Source organism: Molossus molossus, unplaced genomic scaffold (genome assembly GCF_014108415.1).
Source record: "Molossus molossus isolate mMolMol1 unplaced genomic scaffold, mMolMol1.p scaffold_m16_p_13, whole genome shotgun sequence".
In the NCBI taxonomy this organism is placed as follows: domain Eukaryota; kingdom Metazoa; phylum Chordata; class Mammalia; order Chiroptera; family Molossidae; genus Molossus; species Molossus molossus.
Window position 1 is genome coordinate 91,332,378 of NW_023425348.1, and position 26,826 is coordinate 91,359,203.

General features: G+C 51.3%; 1 protein-coding gene across 3 annotated transcripts; it reads left to right on the forward strand.

The window, feature by feature from the left end:
- The first annotated feature begins 14,837 nt into the window (after nucleotides 1–14,837).
- On the forward strand, nucleotides 14,838–26,814 carry SCYL1 (SCY1 like pseudokinase 1). 3 transcript variants are annotated; one of them, XM_036259850.1, is made up of 18 exons: nucleotides 14,838–14,989; nucleotides 15,321–15,461; nucleotides 15,611–15,733; nucleotides 15,816–16,042; nucleotides 16,457–16,547; nucleotides 16,623–16,778; nucleotides 19,403–19,561; nucleotides 20,472–20,579; nucleotides 21,361–21,474; nucleotides 23,416–23,571; nucleotides 23,960–24,148; nucleotides 24,270–24,345; nucleotides 24,614–24,778; nucleotides 25,005–25,147; nucleotides 25,829–25,897; nucleotides 25,988–26,200; nucleotides 26,293–26,347; nucleotides 26,472–26,814. In XM_036259850.1, the coding sequence occupies exons 1-18, from the start codon at nucleotides 14,879–14,881 to the stop codon at nucleotides 26,594–26,596; spliced, it is 2,421 nt and encodes an 806-aa protein (XP_036115743.1). In that variant the 5' UTR covers nucleotides 14,838–14,878; the 3' UTR covers nucleotides 26,597–26,814. The 3 variants fall into 3 exon arrangements, with proteins under 3 accessions (XP_036115743.1, XP_036115742.1, XP_036115744.1); XM_036259849.1 differs by having other exon boundaries at nucleotides 14,840–14,989; nucleotides 25,826–25,897; XM_036259851.1 differs by having other exon boundaries at nucleotides 14,841–14,989; nucleotides 25,826–25,897; nucleotides 25,988–26,188.
- Nucleotides 26,815–26,826: the final 12 nt, after the last annotated feature.

Below are 26,826 nucleotides of genomic sequence, written 5' to 3' on the forward strand. Positions count from 1 at the left end.
CATATTTCTGCAAAAATCACATCATAATAGGCATTTGATGTTTCTGTAAACAAGTCTCCGAAAAAGGACGCGTGACTTCTGCCCCTGGTGTTGCTTCTGTGACTGCATCACCTTTCACAGCAAAGGGGTCTTGCAGCTGTGATTAGGACCCCCGCTGGCTGACCCTAACCACTGGAAGATTCCCTGAGAGCCCATCATCACAGGAGCATTCTAAGTTGAGCTTCCTGTGGCAGGCAGCAGGAGAGAAAGCCGAGGCTGGGCCCCACTGTGCTCTGCAGTGCAGGGCCGGTGCAGGACTGCAGAGCCGACTCCGAGGTAGGAACCACCTCTGGCTGACAACCAGCAAGGACACAGGGACCCTGGGCTCACAACCACGAGAAAGTGAACTGTGTCAACAACCTGAATGAGCCTGGAAGCTGATTCTTTCCCAGAGCCTCCAGATAGGAGCCCAGTGGAGCCAAGAGCTTAATCCTGACTGTGCCGGAGCCGAAGCAACGCACCCAGCTGAGCCCACCTAAATCACACTAGGTAACAAACAGGTGTATTTTAATTATATTTGTGTTAATAATTTTAAAGCTTCCACATTTTTCTTTCTTGCTTTCAAAAACAGAAAGTTATGTGTAGAGATGGGACTTTAGGCTACTAAAGAGAAAGGAAAATGAATTTTCTTAGGAACTAGCAAATAATTAGCAAGAAAGAAAAAACACAAATATAACAGCAGAACTGTTAGGAACTGATAATAAGTCAAAATTGAAAAATCCGTTTGAGATTTGTTAAAGTACTTACTTTATCATTAAGCCTAGAGAAGTCAGTGTATCTTCTGAAAACTACCCAGCTTTCTTCTGGGTTTTTCTTTACTTGTATTTTATATACCTGCACACTGCTGCGTCCAAATATTTAGAGAACAACTGATGTGCAATCCATTTTCTTCTTCCTGGGAATCTGCGTCCGTGACAGTTCGTCCGACCCCTGCGCAGCGGCTCTCCGTCTCCACCCACTCCGCGAGCCATCTCGCGTGACGCCGCCAGGCTGCCTGTTTGTTTTTTATTAATCCTCACTGAGAACATTTTTCCATTGATATTTTTTTTTTTATCCTCACCCGAGGACATTTTTCCATATTTTGTTCAGATAGAGTGGGAGGGAGAGAGAGAGAGAGGAACATCGACATGAAAGGGACACATCGAGTGGTTGCCACCCACACGACCCAACCAGGGCCGGGGACAAACTGCAACCGAGGTACATGCCCTTAGCGAGAACCGAACCCAGGTCTGTCTGGACTGCAGGCCAATGCTCTAACCGCTGAACAAACCGGCCCGGGCTCCATTGTTTTTTTTTAAGTTTATTTACTTTTAAACTTATCTTTAAAAATTTTTTTTATCCTCACTCGAGGACATTTTTTGCATTTATCTTCAGATAGAGCGGGAGGGAGAGAGGGGTGGAGAGGAGAGCAAAGCATCGATGTGAAAGAGACACATCAACTGGCCGCCACCCACATGGCCCCAACCAGGACCGGGGACAAACTGCAACCAAGGTATGTGCCCCTAGCGGGAACCAAACCCAAGCCTCTCTGATCCAGTGGCCGACCCTCTAAACGCTGAGCCAAATCGGCCAGGGCTAAACTTATCTTTATTGTTGAATGTATTACAGATGTCTTCCATTTTTTCTTTCATTGACCCCTTCCTCCCCACAATGTTGTCTGTGTCTATTGGTTATGAATATATGCATATAAATTCTTTGGTTTATCTCTTCCCTCCCTCTTTCCCCACTTCCTTTTGAGTTTCTTCAGTCTAACAACCAATATGTACTCCTTAATCCCTTTACCTTTTTCACCCATCCCCCAAACACCCCTCCCATCTGACAACCATCAAAAAGTTCTCTATATCTATGAGTTTGTTTCTGTTCTGCTTTGTAGATTCAATTGTTGATAGACATGTACTTATTGCCATTTTGTTGTTCATATTTTTGTTCCTCTTCTTCAAGAAGACCTTTCAACATTTCATGTGATACTGGTTTGGTGGTGATGAACTTCTTTAGCTTTTTTTTTTTTAAATTTTTTTTCCCCTTTATTGATTTTAGAGAGACAGGAAGGGAGAGGGAGAGAGAGAGAAACATCAATGAGAGAGAACATTGATTGGCTGCCTCCTGCATGCCTCCCACTGGGGACCTGGCCCACCACATGGGCATGTGCCCTGACTGGAAATTGAACTGATGGCTGGGTAGCCTTTTTTTGTCGGGGGAACTCTTTATATGTCCATTGATTCTAAATGATAGCTTTGCAGGACAGAGTAATCTTGGTTGTAGATCGTTGCTTTTTATCACTTTGAATATTTCTTGCCACTCCCTTCTGGCCTGCAAAGTTTCTGTTGGGAAATTAGCTGACAGTCATATGGGAGTTCCCTTGTAGGTAACTAACTGCTTTCCTCTTTCTGCTTTTAAGATACTCTCTTTGTCTTTAATCTTTTGCATTTTGATTACAACGTATCTTGGTGTGGGCCTCTTGGGGTTCATCTTGTTTGGGATTCTCTGTGCTTCCTGGACTTGTATGTCTGTATCCCTCACCGAGTTAGGGAAGTTTTCTGTTATTTTATTTTATTTTTTTTTATCCTCACCCGAGGACATCCCTCCATTTTTTTTTTTTTTTGTACAGATAGAGTGGGAGGGAGAGAGAGGAAGGGAGAGACAGACAGAAACATCGACGTGAAGGGACACATCGAGTGGCTGCCACCCGCATGACCAACCAGGGCCGGGGACAAACTGCAACCGAAGTACGTGCCCTTAGCGGGAACCGAACCCGGGTCTCTCCAGACCGCAGGCCGACGCTCTAACCGCTGAGCCAAACTGGCCAGGGCAAAGGAAGTTTTTTGTTTTTTGTTTTTTTCTGGTACGTGCCCCTAGTGGGAACCGAACCGGGGACTCTCTGGTCTGCAGGCCAACGCTCAACTGCTGAGCCAAACTGGCCAGGGCTTATTTTTTCAAATAGGTTTTCAATGTTTTGCTCTCTCTCTTCTCCTTCTGGCACCCCCATGATGTGAATGTTGGTATGCTTGAAGTTGTCCCAGAGGCTTCTTACACTATACTCATTTTTTTTTTTTTTGATAGTTTTTTCTTTTTGCTGTTCTAATTGGCTGTTTTTTGCTTCTTGGTTTCACTTACTCTACTATTGATTCCCTGTAAATTATTCTTTATTTCAGTTAGTGCCTTCTTCATTTCTGACTGTGCATCCTTCATTTCTGTCTGGCCCTTTTTTATGCTCTTGAAGTCCTCACTAAGTTCCTTGAGCATCCTTATAGCCAGTGTTTTGAACTCTGCATTGTTAGGTTGCTTATCTCCATTTTGTTTAGTTCTTTTCCTGGAGTTTTGTTCTGTTCTTTCATTTGGGACATGTTTCTTTGTCTCCTCATTTTGGCTGCCTCCCTGTGTTTGTTTCTATGTATTAGGTAGAGTTGCTATGTCTACTAAGCTTCCTAGGGTGGCCTATTGTTGTAGGTATCCTGTAGAACCAAGTCCAGCTGTGTCCTTGTGATGCACTCCTTGTGTGGACTGTACAGCCTTCCGTTGTAATTGAGTCTTGATTGCTGCTGGAACATCAATAGGAGAGATTTACTCAGGCTGATCAGCTGCAAGGACTGGCTGTGTTCACTGACCAGACCTCTCTGCCTTGGAGGATCAGCTGTGTAGGGCCCACCACACAGAGCAAGACTTACTTCAGCAGGGCTCTGGTCCCCACTGAATCCACTCCTTGAGTGTGTCACCTGTGGAGGTAGTTGAATAGTGGTGCTTCGATGTGGTCTGAAGCTGTCCACTGTCTGTACTGGTTGTGCTGGCTCTGGGGCAAGGTCAGCCACTGCCTGTGTTCTACCCGGGGCCACCAGGCATAAGCTACAAAGTGGTCTGCAGATGGCTGCGTCTTGTGTGGGGCTTGGAGGTGCCCAGCCTTGTGAACCAAGGCTGGCTGCTTCTAATGACAGGCCTGTGACCACTTAGTGAGAGGTATGGAGCTTGCTGAGGCCAGATGCTGCTTGTTTGAGAGAATTTAGGAAGATCTGAAGCAGGAGCCAAGACAGACCAATCTTATAGTAAAGCCACTGGAAACAGCTTGGGTGGGCCTGAAAGTTGGGCGGGGCAGGGCCTCAAAGAATCACCAGGGCGGGGCAAACAGTGTGAACCAGATTGCTGGAGTCCTGGATGTGGTGGCTCTCTGATGGGGGAAGAGCTCACCAAAAGAACTAAAGCCTCCCACAGCACCTGTTTGGGAGAAAGCTGCCTCTCCAGCTCTAGCCCAGATGCCAAACAGCTCAGTTCTTCTCCCTATGTCTCTGGTGCCTTTCAAGCTGCCTCCCCCACACTGGAGCCAGTCTCAATGTGGCTCCTTTAATTTCATAGTAGTAGGACTTCCATTCGGCTCAATTTCAGACTGTTTAGAATGATGGATGTTCTGTAGTTTCATTGTAATTTTGATGTAGTTGTGGGAGGAGATGAGCATGCTGCCATCCTGACCGGAAGTCTTTCCGTTGATTTTTACATAGAGTAGAAGGGAGGGAAGGAAAGAGGGAGAGAGAGAAACATTGATGTGAGAGAGATACATTGACTGGTTGCCTTCCGCACAACCCCAACCAAGGCTGGGGATCAAACCCAAAACCCAGGTACACACCTTTGACTGGGAATCGAATCCAAGACCCTCCAGTCTTCAGGCTGATGCTCTAACCACTGAGAAAAACTGACCAGAGCTCTTTTTTAAATTAAATTTCATTTTATTATTTTATAAAAATCCTCACCTGAGGATATTTTTCCATTCATCTTCAGATAGAGTGGGAAGGAGAGAGAGAGAGAGAAATATTAATGTGAGAGAGACACATTGACTGGCTGTCTCCCCAACAACCTCGACCAGGGCCAGGGACGGAATTGCAACTGAGGTACTTGCCCTTGACCAGAATCGAACCCAAGACTCTTTGGTCCAAGGGCCGACACTCTAACTGCTGAGCCAAACTGGCCAGGGCTCTTATTTTATTTTAATAAACTTTATTTTATAATGTTTTTAGACTTACAGAAAACTTGCAGAAATGGTCCAGTGAGTTATAATGCTTTTTCTTTTTTTTTTTTTATCCTCACTCGAGGACATTTTTCTATTTTTTGTTCAGGTAGAGTGGGAGGGAGAGAGAGGAACAGAGAGAGAGAGAAACATTGACGTGAAAGGGACATATCAAGTGGCTGCCACCCGCACGACCAACCAGGGCTGGGGACAAACTGCAACCAACCAGGGCTGGGGACAAACTGCAACCGAGGTACATGCCCTTAGCGGGAACCGAACATGGGTCTCTCTGGACCGCAGGCCAATGCTCTAACCGCTGAGCCAAACCGGCCAGGGCATAATGCTTTTTCTTTTACTGAGACTCACACCAAATAAATTTATTATTACATATAATATTTCAATGTTATGGTTGTAGACAGAGAAATTCATATTGAACTCAGCACAACAGTTAGAAGCAATCTGATTATCTCTCTCTTTTTTTTTTGGTATGTGTCCCTAGTGGGAACCGAACCCAGGACTCTCTGATCTGCAGGCTGATGCTCCAACCGCTGAGCCAAACTGGCTGGAGCAGTTAGAAGCAATCTGGAACAAATGGAATCACAAACTACATTTGCTTGAACCAGAAGTGCTTTGCTTTGGACAGCAGTTCTGCCAAGTCAGAGAGTGGGCAGAGACTCTAGAAACAAGGGCACTGGCCTTGCAGGCCAAGGACAGGGTCCAACTTCACACTGAGTGAAATGGCAGGGGGTGGGGGACAGTTAGGAGGGTCTTGAGCAGCAAAGTCAGGTGACCTGACTTGCATTCCCTAAGGATCCCTCTGGAGGTCAGTAGACTGCAGAGGGCAAAGGTGGAAGTGAGACCAGTGAGGTGCCGCCACTGCCTCAGGGGCCCAGCTAAGAGAGGCCGGTGGCCTGGCAGTGGGGTGGCGACGGGGAGGGTGAGGAGAGGAGGTGGAGGTGCCAGGTGGTTGGAGCTCCTGCATGGGATGTGAGAGGAAGTGTTGGGGTGGCCAGTCCTCAGAGCTGCCCCCAGATGTCCTGGACATAACACACCCTGACTCTGCCCCATGAGGCCTTGCAGCCTCCTTCCTCCTCCACAATTCTGCTTTGCTGGCCCCACTCCTGCTCCCGGCCCCTGGACCCCTTCCTCTTCCTGACCGTCCACCTCCTACACAGCTTCTGCACTGCCCACCACCTCTGTGCTGGCCCAGCCACAGCTCCCTCCCGAGTGTCCTCTAGATGGTGCTCTTACTCCTTCCGGTCCTTTCTCAGGCCGTCCCCTGACGGATGTTTCTGACTACAAATCTTACCGTGCCACCCTCCTTGATAGCATATTTTCTTCCAGATGGCCAACCTCCATGACCTGACCAAGGGGCCTTCCACAGTCTGCCCATGCCCACCTACTGGCTTCATAGTTCCCACCTCAGACCAAGGGCTCCTCCCAAATCTCCCCAAAGGGATCTGTTGGGAAGATTTTTATCTACAAACAAGCATCATCAGGTAGGCCAAAGCAGAGAGACTGGCACGTTGTCAGACACCGCAGTCTGCTGTGGGTAAGCGTGAAACTCCTTGGGGCTGACTGAAATGCTGAACGTGTGCTTTGTGAAGACTTGTATTTTGGCTTTACTCTTCCAATCAAGGGCATGTTCTTTTGAAAAATCATCTCTATTGTTTACATACAATTTATATCTTTTAAGTGTACAGGTGGATGAGTTCTGACAAATGAATGTGCCCGTGTAACCTCTACCACAGTCAAGATATTACAGCACCCCGCATTCTAGTCCGTTTCTCTGTATGTTTATCCTTATGCCAGTACCACACTGTCTCGATTACTATTCCTTGGAATAAGTTCCGAAATTGTGAAGTCATCCAAGTCAACATGTTCTTTTTCAAGATTGTTTTGGTCATGCTGATCCCTTGTAATTCCATGTGAATTTTATTTTTATTTATTTTTGTTAATCCTCACCAGACGATATTTTTCCATTTATTATTATTATTTTATTTATTTATTTATTTATTTATCTTTATCCTCACCCGAGGACATTTTTCCATTTTTTGTACAGATAGAGTGGGAGGGAGAGAGAGGAAGAGATAGAGAGAGAGAAACATCGATGTGAAAGGGACCCATCGAGTGGCTGCCACCGCATGACCAACCAGGGCCGGGGACAAACTGCAACCGAAGTACGTGCCCTTAGCGGGAACCGAACCCGGGTCTCTCCGGACCGCAGGCCGACACTCTAACCGCTGAGCCAAACCGGCCAGGGCTATTTTAATTTTTTTTATCCTCACCCGAGGACATTTTTTTCCATTTCTTCTTCAGATAGAGTGGGAGGGAGAGAGAGAAACATTGATGTGAAAGGGACACATCAAGTGGCTGCCACCCGCACGACCAACCAGGGCCGGGGACAAACTGCAACCAAGATACATGCCCTTAGCGGGAACCGAACCCGGGTCTCTCTGGACTGCAAGCCGACGCTCCAACCTCTGAGCCAAACAGGCCAGGGCTCCATTGATTTTTTTTTTTTTTTAAACACTCTGTATTTTCTTTTCTTTAAAAAAATGTTTTTATTGATTTTTTTTAGAGAGAGAGAGAAACATTGATGTGCGAGAGACACATTGATTGGTTGCCTCCCACATGTGCCCTGACTGGGGCCAGGGATCGAACCTGCAAACCAGGTACCTGCCCTTGACCAAGAATCAAACCCCAGACCCTTTGGTCCAAGAGCTGACACTCAAACTGATGAGCCAAACTGGCCAGAGCTGATTAGTAAATTTAACTCCATCTGTAACTTTAATTTCCCCTTTGTCATGTAACACATTCACAGGTCTTTAGAATTAGGGTATGGACATTTTGGGGAGTGGTCATTATTCTGCTTACCACAACAGGCCAGAATCAACCTTTTCTTTTTTTTTGGAAAGGCAATTATATGAAGGCAAAATAAATTTATTTGAAGTTTTTTATCCTCACCTGAGGACATTCCCCCCCCCCCATTTTTTTGTTCAGATAGAGCGAGAGGGAGAGAGAGGAAGAGAGAGAGAGAGAGAGAGAGAGAGAGAGAGAGAACATCAACGTGAGAGGGACACATTTAGTGGTTGCCTCCTGCATGACCCCAACCAGGACCGGGGACAAACTGCAACCGAGATACATGCCTTTGATGGGAATCGAACCTGCAACTCATTGGTCTGAGGGCCAACACTAACCACTGAGACAAACCGGCCAGGGCATAAATTTTATCTTCAAGTTATTCTCATGTATTTGTAGACATTAAAATATTTTAATTCTGCATATTTAGATTTCAGATGAAGCACAATTCAAACATTTTCTGAAATTAAATCTGGTTAACTGCTACATGAGCTCTACAGTTAATAACAGCTTCTCTGTTTCATGACTTAAATCTCATAAAAATAAGTAGAAAGGACACAAATGACAGTTTTTTTGTATGGTAAGTTGTCCAGAAACAAAGCATGGGCCATTAGCAACTAGCTTTTGGGAATTTGTAGTATGTTGAACACCAATATTTTCCCTCAAAGTCTTTGGATCCCTATTAGCTTAAAATTTCTATTTTGTTGGAAGAAAAAATACCACTACAGGCAAAAGACGGTTGGAGGGAGACTTTCCAAAACATACATCCATGCATACATAATACACACATTTATTGTGTGTGTATATAAATATATAAATAAATAATGTGTATATATCCATGTGTGATAGTATACATATACATATATAATTTCTTATTTATAAAAGTAATTTAACTTGTGAAAACTTCAAACATTACATCACAGGAATTAAATATTTTGAACTGTATGAAACTGCCAGTTATTTCATTATTTGTAACTACACGTACAGCAATTTTATACTGTTCAACCTAATAATATAGCAGGAGGGCTCCCTGTAATCCCCAGGTTCTGGAAGGAACCACTGGCATTTGGCCTGTGTTTCTCCAGGCTGGGGAGTATGCCTGTGCACGTTTATGGTTAGTGGAGTTATTACCACAACGGTGGAGCACGGATTCCTTTGCAACCTGCTTTCTAAATGCTTTGTAGAGCACAGCAAATCCTAACGCTGGTTGCGCAGCTTCCCCTCTCTGGAGCCCGTTTCCTCACCTGTAGAAAGGGAACTAATGGCTCTGTGCCAGTTATTTTCTTTCTTTCTTTTTTAAATTGATTTTAGAGAGAGAGAGAGGAAGGGAGAGGGAGATAGAAATATGGATGAGAGAGAACACTGATTGGCCGCCTCCTGCATGCCCCCCACTGGGGATCGGGCCCACAACCTGGGTATGTGCCCTGACCAGGAATCTAACCAGCGACCTCTTGTGCATGGGTCAACACTCAACCACTGAGCCGGGTTCTGAGCCAGTTATTAATTTATTGCCTCTGCTCCAAATGTATCTTTTGCCTTCTCTGTGGAAACGGATCTGGGTCCTTCAAGTATTTTTCTTTGCCAGATGGTACATTGTTAAACTTTGCCAGTAGAGGTGGCATTCAGCATCTCTTAAGGAAGAGGTCTTGCTTCCTGGTTTTGAGGGCTTCTCTCAGCCCGCTGCAGCCTCAGGAGCCCACTTTGTCAGCCCAGCTCCTGTAGGAGGGCAGCTTTTCCAGCACCAGACTCCCGCAGCGCAGCTGGCCAGCAGCACCCCACCTTGCATTCCTTGGCACCTCCACCTTGGCAGTAGTGGAGTGCCTTTTCCCCAGCACCTAAAGGATGGCTTTTCAGCAAGTTCTATGGGGCCTGCACAGCTCTTCAGCAACTGCTCCACTATCTAACGAGCCACAGCTGGACAGGGCTGGACAGGGGCTCTTGGAGGGGTGGGGTGCTCTATCTCAGCAGGTAGGGGCTGCTCCTTATATCTGCTGTTCCTGTATTCTTTAGTGTTCTTTACTTTTTACGAACCAATCCCTTATTACTCCAGTCTTCTGTTATAGTTAATACTTCTTTTTTTTTTTCTTTATTGATTTTAGAGAGAGGAAGGGAGAAGGAGAGAGAGAGAGAAACATCGATGAGAGAGAACATTCATTGGCCGTCTCCTGCATGCCCCCCACTGGCGATTGGGCCCACAGCCTGGGCATGTGCCCTGACCAGGAATCCAACCAGAGACCTCTTGGTGCATGGGTCAATGCTCAACCACTGAGCCACACCAGCCAAGCAGTTAATACTTCTTTATATTAGACTTTCCATGTTCAAATTACTCTGGTTTCTCAGATTGAAAGAGATCCCGAATGTTGTTGCGGGGATCAGAAATGATAATGCAGGGAGACTTGGAAGGCAGCTGTGACAGGTGACTGCCAGTGTTTCTCCGCGGTAGTGCTTGTAGAGCAGCCTCCTTGCTAACTGTTGCCATAGTTCCATTGTGTGGAGGGAGTTTCCAATCACTCCACTCCTGATGGACATTTGGACTGTTCCACTTTTCATTATTACAAACAGTCCTATGGTCTACATAAAGGCTATCAGTTATTGAGCACTCCCTCTGTGCTAAACACTGAAGCTCTTACTCATATTAACTCACACATCCTCACAACATGCCTCTTGTATTGGTTTCCTATGGTTACTGTAGCAAGTTACCACAAATATAGTGGCGTAAGACAACACACACTTATTATCTTACACTCTGGATGTCAGAAGTCTAAATGAAGGTGTCGGTAGGGCTGTACCCCTTCTGAGGGCTGCAGGAAAGATTCTGTTTCCTTGTCTTTTTCAGCTTCTAGAGGCTGCCTGCATTCCTTGGCTCATGACCCCCTCCTCACATCACTCCACCCTCTTGCTCCCAAGGACATGTCTCCTAGCCTTCTGCCTCCCTCTTATAAGGACCCTTGTGACTACATTGGTCCCACCTGGATAGTCCAGGATCATCTCACCCTCTCTAGACCCTTAACTTAATCAGAACAGAAGTTCTTTTTATTGGGTAAGCTGGCATAATTCACAGCTTCCAGGGATTAAAAGGTGGGCATCTTTGAGCAGACAGTGTTCAGCCTACCACACCTACGGAGCAGATATGGTTATTTCAGCCATTTTACAGGTGAGAAAACTGAGGTGCAGAGAGAGAGAGTAACTTGGCCAAGGTCGATGAGCTCATAAACAGCTGAGTTGGGAAACCTGCAGTCTGGCTCCATAATCCACGCTCTACCAACTTTGTGTAAATCTTTGCATACTTGAGCATTTGTGGAGCTCACAATTCTAGAAGTGGAATTACTAGAGCAGGGTTTTTCTTTTTAAAATGTTTTTATTGATTTTTTAAAAGAGAGAGATAGAAACATCATTTGAGAAAGAAACATGGATCCTCTGGCTGCCTCCTGCACACCCCCTAGTGGGGATTGAGTCCACAACTCGGGCGTGTGCCCTGACCGGGAATCAAACCAGGACCTCTCAGTCCATGGGACTGGACTCAATCCACTGAGCCACACTGGCTGGGCCAGAGCAGAGTGTTTAAAAGGTAATGTCCGGGCCAGTTTGGCTCAGCGGTTGTTGCATCGGCCTGCGGTCCAGAGAGACCCGGGTTCGGTTCCCGCTAAGGGCATGTACCTCGGTTGCGGTTTGTCCCCGGCCCTGGTTGGTCGTGCAGGTGGCAGCTACTCGATGTGTCCCTTTCACGTCGATGTTTCTCTCTCTCTCTCTCCCTCCCACTCTATCTGAACAAAACAATGGAAAGATGTCCTCGGGTGAGGATAAAAAATAAATAAATAAAAGGTATTGCACATTCGTCCTTCACTACAGCTGTGCTAGCTCATTCCGTGACAGTGCCTGCAGTCCAAATGCCTCTTCATCCAACTCTTGCTCGTGTGAGGGCAAAATGTTACTTGCATACACAAAACCAAAAGATTTTACAACTTTTAATCAATTTAGTAAGTCAAAATATTTCTCTTTCATAAAAGGAGAGGAACAGCTCTGGCCGGTTTGGCTCAGCGGTTAGAACATCGGCCCGCGGTCCAGAGAGACCCGGGTTCGGTTCCCACTAAGGGCACGTACCTTGGTTGTAGTTTGTCCCCGGCCCTGGTTGGGTCGTGCGGGTGGCAACTACTCGCTGTGTCCCTTTCACGTTGATGTTTCTCTCTCTCTCTCTCTCTCTCTCCCTCCCACTCTATCTGAACAAAAAAAAAAAAAGGAAAAATGTCCTCGAGTGAGGATTTAAAAAAAAAGGAGAGGAACAATACTCTCCTAAGAGTAAACAAAAAATCAGAGAGGGAACAAAAAACCATCAATTTCCTGGAGAAAATAAAAACATTAGATCACCATAACCTGTTGCAAGTCTGAAAATACCACCCTAATGCTGCCTGCCCGTGATTCCTCGTGCTCTCGCTTGTCAGAGGCACCATGTTCAGGCGTTTAATTTTCCTGCCTTTGTGGGTTGTTTTTATCTCTCATGTCATCTGAAGATCTCTGATTATAAATCACTTCCATCACTGGGCCTTTCCAATCACCCCATCTTTATTTTGCATCCATGCCACAAGTCTTGTTTACAAGTTTTTCTTCGAGGCCTTCCATCTCCCTTCCCAGTGTACTGTTTATAAGGGGCCAAACACTTCTACTAACCACAACGGCGAACACTTTTATATAATTACTTTTATATTCTTCATTTTACAGACAAGGAAAAAGGGATGAAGTGACCTAAGATCCCATAGAAATGGAGTTCAGACCGAGGCATCTGCCTCCAGGTTCTGCCTGCTTGACATCCTACAGTACCTCCTCTGGAGCAACCCCAGGCCTGCTTGCCCCAGGTCATCCATGGGTCATGGCAGGGCTTGAAGGACTGCTTGGACTTCTGGCTGGTGAGGGAGGCCACAGGCAGCACAATGGCTCAGGCCCTGCCACTTCCTACTGCATGAGCTTTCAGAGCCTCAGTTTCCTCATCTGTGAGATGGGAACAATACTGGTCCCTCCTCATGGGGCAGTGGTGAGGAACTGGTATTATCCCCATTTTACAGTGGATGGAATGGAGGCTCACAATGTGAGAGCAGAGCGGGCACAAAGTGACTGCTTGGGTAAGGGATGTTGTTCCCTTCCTAAGACGGCAGCCTCTCCATGCCGGGTTCTGCTGTAGAGGCACGGTTAGTTAGCAGAGAATCTGTGGGGCAGCTCCCTTTTCTGATTCTTCATTTGTAACTGTGCTTTCTGGTGTGCTGTGCCCATGTCCTAGGCTTGGTGCCTACTTCCCACTGTTCTGTGCACCAGAACTCCCAGATCTCCCCCAAGCCCAGCGGCTCTCCCGTTCTGCACCTGTTTCCTCTCCAGGCAAGGCCCCATACACTGCTTCAGCCTAACATTTGGTGGGTGCTAAGAGAATGTGCACTAACAAATGCCACCACGTGAATCCTGTGTTCTTAGACCCTCCCCTCCAATCATGACCTCCACACCAAGGCATCATGCCACCCCAACCTCTCCCTCTCCATCATTCCACACTCACAAACACTTCTTCAGTAGGATCAAGTTCTAGACTTCATATTCTGACATTTAAGACCTCTGCTCCCCTCCAGTGACAGGATGCTCCCCACCCCCAGTATTGCTGACTCCATGTTCACAATGTTGTCACTGTCTTCCTATCAAAGCCACACAGGAAGATCTGTAGTCATGTCTGTTCTGTACCAAGCAGCCAACACCGTGTCTGATCCTCCCTCTGTGTGACTATCCCACACAGGTACTTGGACAAGAAAAGGGAGAGAACAAATCTCTGCTGAGTGGTGGTTCTGTATTGAGTGAGGTGCAGAGCACTGTTCACCCCAATTTATAAATGGGAAACCAAGGTTCCCAGAAGGCAAATGAGTTCCCACAACCAGTGAAAGGGGCTGAACTGGGATTCGAACCCAGCTCTGCTGACTTTGGCACTCTTGCCTTTGAATCTGCTCCCAAAGGCATCCTAACCAGATGATTCATAAGCAGTTCCAGGATCTCACCCATACTCCATAGGTGTGGCTGTGGGACCATCCTCAACTCTGGGTCCCCTGAGACCCTGTCTGTAGTGGGGCCATTGCCTGCCCAGCCCCTCCTGGACACTGGGCTCTGTCCAGCTAAGGAGCTGGGTCCCCAGCAGTGTGACTGGCATTTAAGCTGCTGACACCACTTTGCCGCTGACAGGTCCAAACTGTACCCGCACTGCGGGGCCTGGAGGAGATGCTCGCCCTGTAGACTGCAGAGCCAGGTCTGCTGGGACCAGGAGAGCAGGGGCCCTTCCTGGCCCTCTTGTTTTCTGGACTTGCTGAGTGGTTCCTCCTCCCACTTCTACTTTCCTGGGGTCACTACCCCTTCCCTTCTCCGGTCCCCTTCCCCTGCCTCAGGGTTCCTGGACCTTCCCTGGATCTTTGCCTCACTCTATGGCCCCCACCACGTTCCTTCTCAGGGGCTCCGTCTCCTTGTACCTTTCACCTGGTCACTTGTCATTCCAACAACACCAAAGCCTACCGGATTCTGGAGGTGCCCATGTGGGAAAGAGAGTCTGGCTTGGGGACAGTCACCTTCCCTGTTTCTGTCTCTCTGATCTCTGCACCCCTTGTCTGTAGACTTCCTCTTCATCTGTCTCCCCAGCCCTCCTCTGTGCCTCGGTTTCCCCATCCTCTGTCCCTTCTCAAGCTCTCATTCTTGTAATAAGGCTGGGAGGTGGACTGTACTACCCCCCACATTTTAGACATAAGGACACAAAGGATTGGAGAGTTTGGAAGATCAGCCAGCGCCATGCAGCTAGTAACTGCCGGCACCCGACGAACGCGTGCCGCTGCGCCCCGCCCACCGGCCCAGGGCCCGCCCACCGGCGCAGGCCCCGCCCCCAGCCCGCCCCGGCCCGCCCTTGCCCCGCCCCGCCCCGGCTCGGGCGGCCGAGGACGCGGAGCTTAGGCGCCCGAGCCCGCGGCGGCGGCGGGGACGATGTGGTTCTTTGTCCGGGACCCGGTCCGGGACTTCCCGTTCGAGCTCAGCCCGGAGCCCGCCGAGGGCAGCCCGCCGGGGCCCTGGGCCCTGCACCGCGGCCGCAAGAAGGTGAGCGCGCCCCGCTCCGCAGGCCGCAGAGGACCTCGGCCTCGCCTAGTCTGCGCCGCCGGCCCCGCCGCGTCGCGCCCCGCCTGACGTGGCTGCCCAGCCGCCGGGACAACGGGCCGCGGGAGGGGGCCGGGCAGTGCCGACGTGGCGGGAGGAAGGACCGAGGGGCCGACGGGCGGACGGAACCGGGGTCACAGGAGCCCGGCTCTGATCTGGGGAGAGACCTGGCCGGCGGCCCTTTCCTTCAGGCGCCGAGCCGCTCTGGGGACCATCTCGGAGCTGGACTGGTCAGCCCGGCCCTCAACCCTGAGGTCCCTGTGCCCTCCCCCAGGCCACAGGCAGCCCTGTGTCCATCTTCGTGTATGATGTGAAGCCTGGCGCCGAGGAGCAGACCCAGGTGGCCAAAGCTGCCTTCAAGCGCCTCAAAACTCTCCGGCACCCCAACATTCTGGCCTACATCGACGGGCTAGAGGTACCTGCTGCCCCACCTCTGCCCCTCACTTTCTCCCAGTTTCCACCTCTTCTGCCTCAGCACCCCAGATTTGATTCCCCTTCTCCATCTCTCTCACCTCCTGCCCTCTTCCCCTATCCCGTTCTAATATCCCTGTGTCCCCTCTTCAGACAGACAAATGCCTCCACGTAGTGACAGAGGCCGTGACTCCGCTGGGACTGTACCTCAAGACACAAGCAGAGGCTGGTGCCTCGAAGGAGCTAGAGCTCTCCTGGGGGCTACACCAGATTGTGGTGAGGTTGGGGGGGCAGTGGTGATGAGAGCAGGGGTGGGGTGCTTTAGGTACTGGGGTGTAATGGCTCCTTCTGCCCCCAGAAAGCCCTCAGCTTCCTCGTCAACGACTGCAGCCTCATCCACAACAATGTCTGCATGGCTGCTGTGTTTGTGGACCGTGCCGGCGAGTGGAAGCTTGGGGGCCTGGACTACATGTACTCAGCCCAGGGCAATGGTGGGGCACCCCCCCACAAGGGGATCCCCGAGCTTGAACAGTATGACCCTCCAGAATTGGCTGATAGCAGTGGCAGAGCCGTCAGAGAGAAGTGGTAGGTGACTGGGGGGCAACATGCCCCAAGCTGCTCTGTTCTGGAAGTCCCTGCAGCCTCAGGACCCTTAGACTAGCTGGCATGCACTCCCCTGTCCCCTGCTGCCTCAAGGTAGGACCCACTCCTTTGCTCCCAGCTTCTCAGGGAGGTAGGGCAGGATGAACACAGGCTTTGGGGTTAGGTGGTTCTTAATGTGAAAGTTGTGTGACCTGAGGCAGATGTCCTTTCTTCTCTGAGCCCATTTTTAAATCTGTCAAATGGGCTAATGAAACCTGCTTTTTGGAGCTGATAGGAGGATCAGCTGAAGGACACAGCCCAGGGTCTGCCACACAATGTGTGCCTGGTGCCCAAGGCAGATTGGAGGCCTGTCCTGGTAGGTGGCAGGGCCTTGAGCATCTCTGGTCACTGCCTCAGGTCAGCCGACATGTGGCGCTTGGGCTGCCTCATCTGGGAAGTCTTCAATGGGCCCCTACCTCGGGCCACTGCCCTTCGAAACCCTGGAAAGGTGAGTGTCTGGCCCTCCCCAGCCCCTCCCTGCCAGCCAACCAGCCCTGACCTGACACTGACCCTTCTCCCACAGATTCCCAAATCGCTGGTGCCCCATTATTGCGAGCTGGTTGGAGCCAACCCCAAGGTGCGTCCCAACCCAGCCCGCTTCCTGCAGAACTGCCGGGCGCCTGGTGGGTTTATGAACAACCGCTTTGTGGAGACTAACCTCTTCCTGGAAGAGATTCAGGTGAGCCATCCCCACCCTGGGCTTTGGGCCTGCATTCCTCACCCCCATCCCCTCTCCCCACTTTGTGGGCTCTGGCATAATTAGATCTTTGGAGACCACAGTGGACTGTGGAGCTAGGCTCTCTGAGTTCAAACCCTGGCTCCTGCTCTTATTTATTGTGGGATTTCCCATGGCTAAAACTCAGTCCTAATAACAGTACCTACTTTAGAAAGGTATGGTGAGCATTCATTGAGTTTAAAGTGCATAGTATAGTGCTTGGCACATAGTAGGTGCTTTGTCACTGCTCCTGGCACACCATTAACTCCACTTATACATTCTGGCCCTGTCTCTGATGTGTGTCATGCCTGGTGCTGGGTTGCAGTGTGAATAGGAGGGTGGAAGGAAGGAGTCAGACTTCCCTCAAGGACCTAACAGGGAGAAAATGGACCAGGTGTCCCTTTGGGGACTCTTTTTGGAGAAGAGGGACAGAAAACACATAAATGAGGAAACGTATGCTCCCTGGGTTGCAGATAAGTGCTAGGAAGCAAAATAGAAGGGGAAGGTGCTCAGGGAGGGCTCTCTCGGGTGACATTTGAGCTGAGACCTGGAGTGCATGAAGATGGGTGGAGTGGTAACTGGGGAAGAATGGTCCAGGCAGAGGGAGCCGCACATGGAAAGCCGGTGAGGAGGGAGCCCTCAGCTTAACTTCTTTGAACCTCAGTTTTCTTATCTGTCTAATGGGGATGACAGTAATATCTGCTGACCCATAGGATTGTTGTAGGTAATGAAGGGGGAGGCCCTGCTCTGGACACCTGCTCTGACCCGGCTGTGTGGGGGGCACAGAGAGGTGCCTGAGTACCTGGAGTGGGAGGAGTGACAAGCACTTTCGTAGACCCTGACAGTCTGGAATCTTGACTGAGATGGGGTCCGTGAGGGCCTTGGCAGGATGGAGAACCTGGGCTGCATTTTGAAGAAGTGATGGAAACACTGAACCCTGTTGCCTCCTGGGTGGCGGGGGTGCAGCAGGAACTTTGTTACTTGGAGTTCTCTTCACATGGCTGGCTCTGCTGGGCTGCCCTTCTCCTTAAAATGTACTCCATAGGAAATGGGCTGTTTCTGGCCAGGAGAATGTGGGCAGGTAGTGCCCAGGTGGCAGAGCAGGAGAGAGAGCCCAGCTGTGACTCTCTCAGTGTGCAAGCTTGGATGTGGTTTGGCCTCTCTCGGCTCCCCCAGAGCCCTGCTGTCAGCGCACCTAGCCTGCTGCCCACACTGGGCTGAGCCGCCTGAGAGCCAAGCAGCTCCTCCTCATCCCCAGCCAGAGGCCACCTCTCCTGGGCTAGGCAGTGGCTGTGGGGGTGAGGGCACAGCAGAGAGCACAGGAACCTTGAAATCATACAGGACTGGGTTAGAATCCCTGCCTGGCCACAGGTGACCTTGAGCCTTAGCCTCCTCGTTTGTGAATGGAACGACAGCCCCTCTTCACTGGGTGCAGCACAGCCGAGGTCCCGACTGTTGGGTCAAACCCTTCCCTGACCGCTTCTTGGTGTGTGACTTTGGACGAGTACCTTGCCCTCTCTGTGCCTCAGCTTCCTTGCTGGATTAAATGTGGATTATGGCCCTGGCCGGTTTGGCTCAGTGGTTAGAGCATCGGCCTGTGGTCCAGAGAGACCCGGGTTTGGTTCCTGCTAAGTGCACGTACCTTGGTTGCAGTTTGTCCCCGGCCCTCGTTGGGTCATGTGGATGGTGGCCACTCGATGTGTCCCTTTCACATCGATGTTTCTTTTTCTCTATTCCTCTCTCTCCCTCCCACTCTATCTGAACAAAAAATGGAAAAAATGTCCTCGGGTGACATTTTTAAATTTTTTAAAAAATTTTTTTAAAAAAAGTAAATGTGGATTATGTTTGCATCTTTATAATGTTGTGAGGAGAATTATTTAATCTGTGTAAAGGTTTTAGTATGTAACTCTGGCATATAGTTTGTCTTCAGGAAACGCAAGTTGTGGGTAGTTATGGCCTAACCCCTGAGGGGTTAGGACTAAAGGAAACTTTGAGTTGACAGCCTGGCCCTGTGGGTTCAGTAAGTGGGAGGACCAGGTCTGGGGGTAAACTAATCCCTGCCTTTCCACAGCCTGCCATGAACTCCACCCAGCGGGTATGTAAGACTCACCCAGGGTCAGGGGAATGGAGTAAGCCTCTACAGCTCTCTGAGCCTCAGTTTCCTCACCTGTGTGATGGGGTTAGTGGTACATTTTGGGCTATGAGGAGTAGAGGCACTGTTGGTAAAGATCCTGATCCTCCTAGTGACTGCTTTCCTAGCAACAGGTCAGATGGCAATGATGGCAGTGACTAACCGATTCGGCACCTATGGTGTGCCAGGCCCTGCGCTGGCAGTTGTCTGTCATTTTCTGGTTGAATCCTCAGAACAACCCTGGGAGGTAGTATAGTCATTTTCCCATTTTACAGATGCAGGAACTTACCCGAGGTCACATGGGTGATGAATAAGAGAGCTGGGGTTTGAACCTAGGCATTTGGGCTCACACACTTAAGTTCTCCTTCAGGCTGGGGTGACCCCCTGTCCTTGCCTGTGGCTGGGGAGAGCCATGACCAAGCTGATTTTTTCCTCCTTCCTGTCCTTACTGCCCCAGATCAAAGAGCCAGCTGAGAAGCAAAAATTCTTCCAAGAGTTGAGCAAGAGCCTAGACTCGTTCCCTGAAGATTTCTGCCGGCACAAGGTGCTGCCCCAGCTGCTGACTGCCTTCGAGTTTGGCAGTGCAGGGGCTGTGGTCCTCACCCCCCTCTTCAAGGTGAGCAGGGCCAGGGGCCTCAGTGAGGGGAGACAGCAAGGCTAGGAGCCTCAGGAACTGGGGGCCCAGAGACTGGCTGATGGGTCAGAACCACAAAAGAGAAGGCCTTGGAGCGGGGGCAAGCCCTGTGGGGCCATCATGGGGAGGGGCAGTCTGGTTAGGGCAGACCCAGGCCCATATGAGGAGTTGCTTCCTGCCGACATCTCAGTAGTTCAGCCAGCCAGCTGTCATGGCGGCTGGGGGACTTCTGGTCTTTGGGGAAGGGAAACCCCATGCTTCCAGAATTCTTTCTCCGAGGACCCCTTGCTTCAGAGTCCTCGGTCCTTCCTCCATTTCCCCAAGACAGCCCTCCTGGTCTGACCTGTGGTCCCACCCTGGTTCCCAGGGCCCAGTAGATCACCTGCTCACCACCTCACTTTTCATCCTCCCTCACGACCACTTGGCACTCAGCTCCCATGGCTTTTATGGGCTAGCTCCTTATCCCCTTCCTCATATCTCAGTCCACCTTTAACTGGGCACCTGCCATTCCCCATTCTGTCCACTCTGGGAGAACCCTTTCTCTTGAAGGGACTTGGCATGGGGGAAGTAGGGAAGACAGCAGTCAAATCCTGTACCACTGGGAACCCCCAGAAATTGTTGGCAGAACTGTGTGTGCAGTGCAGTATCTGATAACAGGGAGGGCACAGCACTTTCATCAGCCTCCTAAGAGAGGCTTGACCCAGAAGGTCTAAGGGCAGGGCTAACTGAGATGGAGTATGGGCAGAGGGGCTGCTGAGGAAGTGCCCGTCTCCCCCACCACCCACCATCACCCCATTCCTACCCTGGGAGATGAGCAGAGGTTAAATGTGGCCAGTGACGTCTCTTATTCTTGTGGCTATAGCTGAGTCCCTCTTCCTGCTCCTTCCCTCAGGTGGGCAAGTTCCTCAGTGCTGAGGAGTATCAACAGAAGATCATCCCTGTCGTGGTCAAGATGTTCTCATCCACTGATCGGGCCATGCGCATCCGCCTCCTACAGCAGGTAGGGGCCCCAGCCAGGCCCTGCCCCTCTCCACCCCACCCAGACCCCACCTTGGCTGCTAGGGAGGCCCCTGCCTCACCACCAGCCCTTGGCAGGTGACTGGAGCCCCTGCCCTGGCACCCGAGAAACCCCTTTCCAAACATACACACAGGTAATGGACCAATGAGGCTGTGCTCTCTGGAAGTCGAGATAATCATAGGACTCACTGGCAGCTTTGGGAATGCCCAGCCTGCCCAGGCTGCCGAGGCTGCTGAGCTCAAACACCCCCATCTGGCTCAGTCACTTTAGCCCTCTAGAGTAGAGATAATGTCTCTCCTGCTGACCCCAGGGCAGCTGGGAACATCAGACAGGATTGATGGGATTGAGGGTGGGGGCCTCTGTGAACCAGGAAATACCTGGTGCCTCTCAGGTATCATTCCTTCTCCAGCTGCCAAGTGTACCAGCCATCCTTACAACACTTGTCGGGTGGGGGTTATACCCCTTTTTACGGAAGAGGCAGTAGAGAGTCTGAGAGGGGGTGTGACACAGTCGGCCTGCTGAGGAGGACGAGTCCAAGCCCTCCAACTCCCAGTCCCTAGCTCTTCCCAGCACCCTCCCGGCCTCTTCTCACCCCTCCACATTAGCTAGAGGCCAGAGAGGCCAGATTCGAGGTGGGGGCCCAGGGGACTCACTTGGCCAGCCAGTGCCTGCCAGGTGGAGAAGCCAAGCCAAGAGTAGTCTCATGGCTGTGGTTGGGTTGGAGGGACTGACTGAGTTTTCACACTTTCCACTTGGGCCATAGATGGAGCAGTTCATCCAATACCTTGATGAGCCAACAGTCAACACCCAGATCTTTCCCCACGTTGTGCATGGCTTCCTGGACACCAACCCTGCCATCCGGGAGCAGACTGTCAAGGTGCGTGTGCCAAGGCCCAGAATGGCCACCCTGGTTTTCCAAGGGTTGGAGGGGGCTTACCCAGGACACAGAGGTCTTGGTTTTGGCCTGTGGGTTTGAGGAGGTTATGAGAAGGACAGGCACCATCCTGCATGTGGGTTCAGGCTATGGATGCAGCTCAGCAGCTGTTGAGGGGGGTAGGGTGGGCATGGCCTATAGTCCTCTGTTAAGTAGACACTGGCTGAGCACCTCACTGGAATAGTGTGCATAGGCAGACCTGACTACCTGCTCTCACGGAGCTTCTTTTGAGGGGACAGGGTGTGGGCTTGGCAGACAATAAACAGAATTAGAAAATAATATATTATGTTAGAAAGTGATAAGAGTATGAAGAGAAGGGTTTTCAGTTTTACAAACAGTGGTCAGGGAAGACCTTGCTAAGGAGGTGTCATTTAAGGAAAGAATGTGAAGGATTGAGCTGTATAGGGATCTGAAAGAAATGTGCCCTCTGCAGAAGGGATAGCATGTGCAAAGGTCCTGCGTCTGGCATGTGCTTGGAGTATATGAGTAGCAGCAAGAGGTTTAGTGTGGCTGAAGGGGCAAGGGTGGGGAAGTGTAGCCTGATGCGTATTGGTAGGGTTGGAGGCCAGGGCCTGGTGAGATGTGGCAAGGACCTGATGCACTCAATGGAGTGATATAGGAGCCAAGCACTGACCTGGTCTGACTTTTTTGGTGTTGTTAATTCTCACCTGAGGATCTTTTTCCATTGATTTTTAGAGAGAGTGGAAGGGAGAGAGAGAGAGAAACATCGACTGGTTGCCTCCCACATGACCCCAACCGGGCCAGGGATTGAACCTGCAAGCCAGATATGTGCCCTTGACCGGGAATTGAACCTGAGACCCTTCAGTCTAACCACTGGCCAGGGCTGGTCTGACTTGTTTTAAAAGAATTGCTATGTTGCTGTGTGGAGAATTGACTCTCAGAGCAAGGGTTGAAACTGAGATATTGTTAGGGTCTGTTGCAGTGGCCCAGGTGAGAGACGACAGAGGTTGTGATGTGAGTGGTAGCAGCAGGTAGAGAGAAGGGACCACATTCTGAAAGTAAAACCAGTGATATTTGCTGATGGATGGATATGGAGTCAAGGGAGGCTCCAAGGTTTCTGGCCTGAGCAACTGGAAGGTTGCCATTTACTGAGAAGACAGAGAGAGACAGGTGTGCAGGAGGATTTGGGCTTAGTCTTGGCCATGTCTGTTAGGCAACCAGTGGAGGTGTCAAGCCTAGTTATGCGCGTGTGCAGTTTAGGGAACGAGTCTGGGCGAGTGGTGCACATCTGGACATTGTCAGCTAACAGGCGTTCAAAGCCATGGAAGGGATGAGATCACCCAGAGTGAGGTGTGAAAGAGAAGGGGCTTGAGGAGTAGCTCTGGGGGTCGGAACAGTGAGAGCTCAGCGCAGGAGACCAAGAGGAGTAGCTGGCAAGGTCAGAGGGGAACCAGGAAAGGTATTCTGGAAGACCAGAGACCAGTTTCTCAGAGGAGGGAGAGCCCAAGGGTGCCAGAGCTGCTAAGGGGTCAAGTTAGGTGAGGATGGAGAATTGGCCATTGGATTTAGTGACATGGAGATTACTGGTGACCTCAATCTGGGCCAACTGGTAGAGAGTATGTGTGGGGTGAAAGTCTGAGTAGAGGGCATTCGTGCCAGAGAGAGCAGATGAGAGGGATGGGAGACAGGAGTGTAGACAAACTTTGGAAGCTTTGCTGTAAAGGGGAAAGAAATATGGGCGTCTCCTTCCTCGGCATTCTGGGTAGGGGACAGGACCAGGTTGGGAGGTAGGTTTGAGAGGGCTCTGGCAGGTCTTCTCAGTGCCCAGGGCCACTGGTGGCCTCTGCATCCTCCCAGGAGGCCATTCTTCATGTGGTCCTTGGCCTTCCCAGGCCCACAATTTCCACTGTCCCTGCCCTGTAGTCCATGCTGCTCCTGGCCCCGAAGCTGAATGAGACCAACCTTAATGTGGAGCTGATGAAGCACTTCGCTCGGCTGCAGGCCAAGGATGAACAGGGTCCCATCCGTTGCAACACCACCGTCTGTCTGGGAAAAATCGGCTCCTATCTCAGTGCCAGTGTGAGTGCCCTGCACAGCTGCCAGGAGTTCTGTCACTGTCACAGGACCACAGCCTCCTCCAGAGCCAGGCCTCCTTGTTTGTGAACCACCTTCCTCCCAGAGACTGAGGTCCTGGGTACTCCCAGTCCTGACATCTGAGGGGTAGAGTGAGTTGTGCCAGCTCACACAGCCAGTAGGTGGTGGATCTGGGAACCGAACCCAGGCCTATTTTGCCCTACAGTCTATGAGAGAATTTAAGTAAATTCTCTCCCATTTGTTAGTGACTAACTCAAATTTTTTAGACTCTGGGGGCCCTGTTGACGGCCTGTGCTCTGGGGAGTGAGGCCTGGCAGTTCTGGGTCCTAGGACTGACCCTATACTCAGGAGCCCTCTCTCCTGCCCATCTCAGACCAGACACAGGGTCCTCACTTCCGCCTTCAGCCGGGCCACTAAGGACCCATTTGCACCATCTCGGGTTGCTGGTGTCCTGGGCTTTGCTGCCACCCACAACCTCTACTCGATGAATGACTGCGCCCACAAGATCCTGCCTGTGCTCTGTGGCCTCACTGTGGATCCCGAGAAATCTGTGCGGGACCAGGTGAGGCATACCTGGGGCCTGGCCCTGGAGCTGGGGCTCTGGGGGATATCTGGGCCCTAGCTGGCCTCATGGGCTCACAGGAGACCTGGAGGCCCCAGCTCTGCCCCTTGCTACCCCACAGGCCTTCAAGGCCATTCGAAGTTTCCTTTCCAAACTGGAGTCTGTGTCAGAGGACCCCACCCAGCTGGCCGAAGTGGGTGAGTGGCACACACTCATGTTTTCTCCTGCTACATTCTTGACTGTCACCTGTTGTGGCCCCCGTCCACCTCATTGGAGTATCTGAAAGCTGGGAGAACCCCAGAGAGCAGACTTGATACTATTCTCCCCACCCCCTATCTTGCAGATGAGAGAAGGCAGGCCTGGAGAAGGGGTGCCCACTACAGGTCCCTGTTTCACTTATTGCCTCCCCTCCCCATGGACCCTGAGGTGCCTATACCTGTCTCTCTCTCTCCTGTTACTGCCCAGAGAAGGATGTCCATGCAGCCTCCAGCCCTGGAATGGGAGGGGCTGCAGCCAGCTGGGCAGGCTGGGCCGTGACAGGGGTCTCTTCGTTCACCTCCAAGCTGATCCGCACACACCCCACGGCTGCCCCGGGTGAGCCCAACATCTCCCAGAGACCCACGCCTGAGGGTGAGTGTCCCAGACTGGCTTCATTAGTGACAGGGGGCTTGGAAATGATGGCACCCAGGAGCTATTATTGTCTGGCTTCCCCTGACAGAGGACAGAGAGTACAGGTCTAGTCCCCTTGTGAGCTTCCCCTCCCTACACCCCGCCCTCACCCCCAGCAACCTCTGCTCTGTTCTGAGACTTTTCTGTGCCCCAGTGTGTGGGAACTCAGTGAGTCTGTGCTTCCCAGGACTTCCTGCCCCGGCTCCCACCCCTGTCCCTCCCACACCCGTGACCCCAGGACACTGGGAGGCACAAGAGGAGGACAAGGACACAGCAGAAGACAGCAGTGCTACTGACCGGTGGGATGATGAAGACTGGGGCAGCTTGGAGGTGAGTGGGGCTGAGGGGCCTCCCCAAGGGACCCTAGTTCAAAATTCACAGTGTGCCATTCAAGGGGCTCATGTGAGCTTGGCTTAGGCCTGTGCTCATCTGCACAGCATCCCTGGTGAGTAGGCATCATAGAGTGGCCATTGGGGGCCAGAGCTGGCAGCTAATGCACTCAAGTCCAGGGGGCAGGGTGGGAAATGAAAGTCCAAGTAGGCACTGGTTGGAGCAACTCACTGATCCTCCTTCCTCTTGTCTGCTCCCTGTTCCTCCACCTGCTTCAGTGCCCAGCTAGCCCCAGTGGTCAGCAAGGAGAGGCCACTCCCGGGCCTAGAACCAGACCAGTCCTCCCTAGGGGAGGGAGGTGGGTTCAGGATAGGCTGAGGATGGAGTGGGGCTTTGCTGAAGGAAATGGGAGTAAAGCTCTGGGTCCAATTTCCCCATCTGGTTGACAGCAGTCTCTGTTCCCCAAAACCCTCGGGAGGGGTGTGGAACTGTAGGTCTCATTCCCAGACTCAATGTGTGCACCTCATAGATGTGAAACGGCTTGAGGAACAAATGAGGTGGAAGGCGAAAGAAAAAAGGGTGGAACCATGTCTAGAAAGGGGCTGGAGGATTTCCTTGCCCTTTTGGGTTGCAGGTAGGGGAGGGGTCTATGGTCTTGCTCTCCTTTCCACACTGTAGCAGGAGGCTGAGTCTGTGTTAGCCCGGCAGGACAACTGGAGTACTGGGAGCCAAGCCAGCCGTGTTGGGCAGGTGAGCTGGGTGGTACAGTGTGTGTGTGTGCATGGGAAGCTGGGCCTGGCCCCTCCCTGTCTGGTGCTAGCTACCCCGTCTCTTCTGCAGACCAGCAACCCTGACCACAAATCCCCCGAGTCGGACTGGAGTAGCTGGGAAGCTGAGGGTTCATGGGAGCAGGGTTGGCAGGAGCCGAACCCCCAAGAGCCACCCCCTGAGGGCACACAGCTGGCCAGCGAGTATAACTGGGGAGGATCAGAGCCCAGTGACAAAGGCGACCCCTTTGCTGACCTGTTGGCACGTCGGGAGGTTGGCACCCAAGTACTCAATACCAGTCCGGTGGGAGGATGCAGACCTGGGATGGACCTCCATAGGGAGCTGGTCTCCACTCCAGTCCATGCTTCTTTTTTCAGCCAAGACCTGATTCATGGGGTGATGACAACTGGGATGGCCTGGAGACCGAGAGCCGTAAGTGCTTCCCCTGGGAGGGTTGACATACTAGGGCAATCTCTACCTCACCCCTCCATCAGGTGTGGGCTGGGAATCTGAGACCGTCCTGAGGCCCTCAGCCTGCCTCCCCTTCCTGTTCCAGGGCAGGTGAAGGCTGAGCTGGCCCGGAAGAAGCGGGAGGAGCGTCGGCGGGAGATGGAAGCCAAACGAGCTGAGAAGAAGGCTGCCAAGGGCCCCATGAAGCTGGGGACCCGGAAGCTGGACTGAACTGCTGGTGTGGGCACTTCCCGATCACGGAGAAAATGCCCCATGGATGTATTTATTGTACAAACCATGTGAGCCCGGCCAGCCCAGCCAGGCACATCTCACGTGTACATAATCAGAGCCACAATAAATTCTATTTCACACCCCCTGTGCTGGGCTCAGTCTAGCCCAGTGGTTCTCAACCTGTGGGTCACGACCCCTTTAGGGGTCGAACTACCCTTTCACAGGGGTCG